At 38.6% G+C, this 4,843-nt stretch overlaps 1 protein-coding gene across 1 annotated transcript in view; it reads right to left on the reverse strand.

Annotated features, from left to right (window-relative positions):
- Positions 1–1,009: 1,009 nt before the first annotated feature.
- Positions 1,010–4,843, reverse strand: part of LOC138060334 (uncharacterized) — a 4,066-nt gene continuing 232 nt past the window's right edge. The window contains exons 1-6 of the mRNA XM_068906085.1: positions 4,559–4,843; positions 3,961–4,055; positions 3,749–3,849; positions 3,245–3,420; positions 2,028–2,198; positions 1,010–1,723 (exon numbers count right to left, since the gene is read on the reverse strand). The exon at positions 4,559–4,843 is cut by the window's right edge and continues 232 nt beyond it. Coding sequence (XP_068762186.1) covers positions 1,615–1,723; positions 2,028–2,198; positions 3,245–3,420; positions 3,749–3,781 — 489 coding nt within the window. The 5' untranslated portion in view covers positions 3,782–3,849; positions 3,961–4,055; positions 4,559–4,843 and the 3' untranslated portion in view covers positions 1,010–1,614. The remainder of the gene's footprint in view (positions 1,724–2,027; positions 2,199–3,244; positions 3,421–3,748; positions 3,850–3,960; positions 4,056–4,558) is intronic.

Genomic DNA, 4,843 nt, shown 5'->3' on the forward strand with positions numbered 1-4,843 from the left:
GCGTCCTGCCAAAATAATTCCCGCCACATCACTGATGAAGTCCGGCTGACAATATTTATTACTAAAATTTGGTTTATCAACGGAGTTGATAATGTAAATTGACCACCGTACAGAGATTCTAAAAGCTGACGTTTCGAGCGTTAGCCCTTCGTCAGAGCGAATCGAGGGATTATGGGTTACGTGTAGTTTTTATAGTAGAGTAGGAGCTACGCTATTGGTGGTAACATGGCAACGTGAAAAGTAGGAATATATTAGTTAAATGAAAAGCGTTCGTTAATACCGTGAGGATTAAGGGTGCCGATTTGAAAGATGAATTTTTGTTCCAGATTCTTGCGGCTTTCCGTCGTACCTAGATGTAGGGAAAGGCCGCAGATAGCCATGTGTTTTTTGGAGTGGTTTAAAGGTCGTCTTCATTTATGCCTTTCAGCCTCTATCAGTTCCTTGAAGAACCGTAGCTCTGTTCTGATTTAAGTTGCGCGTTTTTCCTTACACTGCGTAAAATATGCTGTATACGGACCCTTACTTGGGGCGTATACAGTCAGTATACATTGTGGTATACGGTAAGTATAAGGATGTGCAAGGTCTGTATAATAACCAGTATACGTCAGGGTATGCCAAGAAAATAGCAGGACCGTATACATATGTAGCATAATTCCTTATATTTCAGTATACATGTCAGTATACATTATGTATACTGTGTGAGTCATAAGGTATACTGGAATTGTATAGCAGGTATGTATACGGTTTCTAATACTCTTTGGTGGATTCCTTATAGTTCAGGGTTCATATCAGTATATACTGCGAAAAGAAGGATATATACTGGGAACGCCTACTGTGTTACGGACTCATATCTTTTTTTTGTTTTTACTCCTTGCATTCAGGACACTGCCTTTTATTCTCAAATGTAATATAGACATTATAATGTTACCCAACCTCCCACAATACGAAATATAAATGGAACCTTGGGACCTAAATCGAGGGATAAAGGTTGTTCAAGGCCGTATAGCGAGAGAGGTGTTAGGCCCCGTTGAGACTAGATGACCGTTCAACCACACCTTGTCCGGGCACTAAACTGGAAGTTGTTCAGACACCCCAGTTCTAACAATGCAATTATTTCTTTCTTCGTCCACTTTGCACCGGCCACCGTTGTCGTGACTGAAACGCAGGGAAGCAGGGGAGAAAGCTCGGGAACTGACGAAAGCGTGTTCAGACAAGTACCCGTTCCTGGTAACGGGCAACTAATCTGAACGGGGCCTTAGAAAAAGAGAAAAGAGCGCATTGCCTAAACTATGAATGTAGAAGATAAGCAAGTTTTTTAAATGAATGAAATATTTTGCTTTATTTATATCAAATAGCACCTTTCGTCACAGAAACATCATGAAATATAGAAATCCAACTGTAATGTTGTATTCAACCTAATTTACCATAATTCAAAATCTTATTATAAACATGATAAAAGGAGAAACCTAAATGTCTTTTTTTTTAAGAAACAAACTGCACCTATTACAACAAGCCTAACGTTCCATGTCTTTGTGAAATCATACAATGAAAAATTAACAAATCTAATTTCCTATCTCTTTGTGAAATTGTGCAATGAACCCTAGTAAAACTAGGCTAATTTTCTGTCTCTTCCCATTCAGTATCCTCTCCTGAACTTTCGCCATCTTCCGCTTCCTCTTCCCTCATGTTGTCATCTTCCTCCTCTTCGGAATCTGCATCGTTTCTGGCAATGAAAGTTGACGTTGTTTAACTCATTGAAACATAATGAAGTTATTAGAAATTGTTAACTAGAGCGCAAATCAAATTCGACTTATATTTTTTTGTTGTTTTGTGCATTGTTTGTTTAATTAATTTCTAATAGAAGCCATAGTCGATAAATAAATCGTGCCACTTTCCTGTTTTTGAAGAGAGATTTATGGAAAAAGAACGTCGAAGGCCGGCCGGCCGGCTAGATAAGATATATATCGACGTCCTTTTATTATTTTTTTTTGTTTTCAGTAGTCAAGTGCATGAAACATTTAACATACCTCTGCGCCTCCTCATTTCTTTGTTCAAGGAGGGCCTTCCACTCATCGGAAAGTGCCCACTTGGGCGTACCGTTTGGAGGCTCTTTTTCCGATTTCTCCCCTTGTCTTGCGTTTGTTCTCTTCCATCGCTTGTTTACTGAGCTCTCAGCTTTTTGGTATCTCTTATCGAGTCTAAAGAAAAGAGAAATACGTTCATATGACCACAGCAACGATAACGAAATTAGCCTGCAGAATAAAGTTGTTTAAGAAGCCTAACAAAAACAACAACAACAACAATCTTTATATTTTCTTAACTTAAGCAAGGGGCCGCAGGCAGCTAGAGCTAATCTAGGCACTGGGGTGAATAGTTGTTTTAGTATATACAAAACAGTGAGATAATATACACCACAAAAAATTAATTTGGATGTTTTCTTCACTTGTCACGGATGCAAATCGGGACGCCATTTTTTCCTGAGTTGCTCGCAGGTAAATAGCACAGGATATCCGGAGTTTGACGAGCCAATCAGCGCGCGAGTTCAACGCTATCCACTGTTTTAGTATCTACTAATGCTGATTAGTAAAATCCAACTAGTGGTCTATTGTCAATGCTGCGTTCTGATTGGTTGAGCTACTAATAGGCTATTTGTTATAGCCCACCAGTAGCGAAAGCGCCGGCCATATTTGTAATGTTTTGGTCGCAGAAAAGGATTAAAGTCTAGCTTTAACTAGCGAAAGATGTTTTGTCTCGATATTTTTTTGACCAGCTAGTTGGATTTTACTAAAACAATTATTCCTCTCGCCCTCATGGCCTCAGAGTCAAGCCTTATCGGGTAGCGCGGTGAATATAACACCGAATTCTTATATTCACCGCTGAAAATTATATTAATTATTCATATTTAAACGCAGAAGACGTTTACAATAAGTAAAGAATAACAATAAATAAAATTTTATAATTAAAAGCTGCTATCCCTTGGACATTACCTTGGAAATAATCACGTATATATCATCTCATTCCAGAGTTTTGCGCCTACTGGTATTCTTTAAAAAGCATTTTCTGTATTTCGCTTGATCGTTTTACTATGTAGAAATTGTCTGGGATAGCCAGGTAACCGTAGCGCAGCGAGTGTTGTGAGAATGGCCTATTACTACTATTTCTACTGTTTGCAATTCTTCTCAATAGTTAAGTTGATACAGGACTTTTCGTTTTCCTTTTTATTGTATTTTTCAGTATTACTTACTTGTTTAGAAAGTGAGTCAGCAATTGACTTCTGTAACTAGGGGGCCTTGAAACCCATCCCTCTTCACCTTCACTACTGTTAGCATCATCGTCCGTAGACATGTGTTCTTTCGTCAATTTTGAAAAGGCGTGGGCCTCCTTTTCATCCTTTACCTGGCACTTTCTCCTTTCGTATTTCTATGGCAAAAAAGGAAAGCTTGTCTTTAGTACGGATTGACTAAGATGACTTAGTTATAGAAGGATGTTAAGACGGTTTGGATAAATATACGTATATACATGTACCGTAAGAAAAGGAGTATCGATATGTTTCACAGGAAAGAGGAAAGCTTTTCAAACGAAACAAAAAAATGCACTATAAAAAAAACCGCAAATAAATGTCATGTTTGAACTTGACAGCATGTGCCCTAATGTGTGGGATAAAGTAATAGTTACGTCATGGGCAGACGGAATGAGTAACTTTGTAGAGTTCTTTTCGTGCGCGGACAGATGTAAAAATATCGCTTACCCTCTCTTTTCTAAGGTTTATTCTCTTCTTCATTCTAATCTCGTCAGTAATTTTTCCCAAGGCACTTCTGCGGATGTGTTCATGGTACTTTTTGGCTGTTTCTGCAAAGAAACAAGGAATTTGTTAGTCCAAGTAGGTGTCATTTTTTTCAAGTTTACAATAGTGATTGAACTTTGCAGACTTGCTGTACTGTATGCTGCATTGTTACCTACTTTCAACAACAGCTCTGGCAAATCCTCTTCCCGGTTGGCGACAAAGCTCTTCTACAATAAGCTGAGTGACCTTTTTGTTGTGAACACTGCTGACCCTACAATGGTGAAAAAAGTATTAGATTGTCTGCGGTACAGTACCAGCGGCGTAGGAAATGTTTCCGTACGAAACAAAATATTGACAATTTTTATTTTGGGGAGACAATCGAGGAAACCTATTTTTCTTACCCCTTTCCCATTAATTTATATTTCATTTCATGCAGTGCCTGTTACATACTGTAAAACTATTGAATGAGCTGGAAATTCAGAGTGCGTAATCAAGTTGTGATGATTGAGAGAAGATTATAACGCACCTATGCAAGGATTTCTTTCTAACTGTGCAGGTTATTTGGTTGGAATTTTTTAAATTACTGCTCAAAGAACAAAAACGCTGGGCCAAATGACATTAAATTAACCGACAGCGCGCAAGAGTCGATTACTTGGCGGGAAAATAGAAGAGTTGATGCCGGTACCCGAAAACGTACAAGAGTACAAGAGTCGAGAAACGTACAAGAGTCGAGTCGAGAGAACAATGGTTCAAGTTTTTAAAAGAATTACTCACACTTCCTTTCCTCTGTACTGCTTGGTGGTATCTCTGCTGTTGTGCAGCTTGTGGACTTCCTCCTAAAAACAGACGACCAAATACAAGCTGTGAAACTGAGAAAAATGTTGTAAACTGATAACGAGGCAAAATTAATTCATGGAAAAGCGTGTGTTATCCTTACTCTATTAACTTTGGCTCCGTAAACTACGTTTGTAAAGTAGACTTGGTTCAGTTAAGACTCGTTTTTCATATGATCGCAGACAATCGCGGATCGTTGAGGAAGTTGCGCGAATTTTGCTGGCC

The sequence above is a fragment of the Montipora capricornis genome, chromosome 8, assembly GCF_036669925.1.
Source record: "Montipora capricornis isolate CH-2021 chromosome 8, ASM3666992v2, whole genome shotgun sequence".
Classification (NCBI taxonomy): domain Eukaryota; kingdom Metazoa; phylum Cnidaria; class Anthozoa; order Scleractinia; family Acroporidae; genus Montipora; species Montipora capricornis.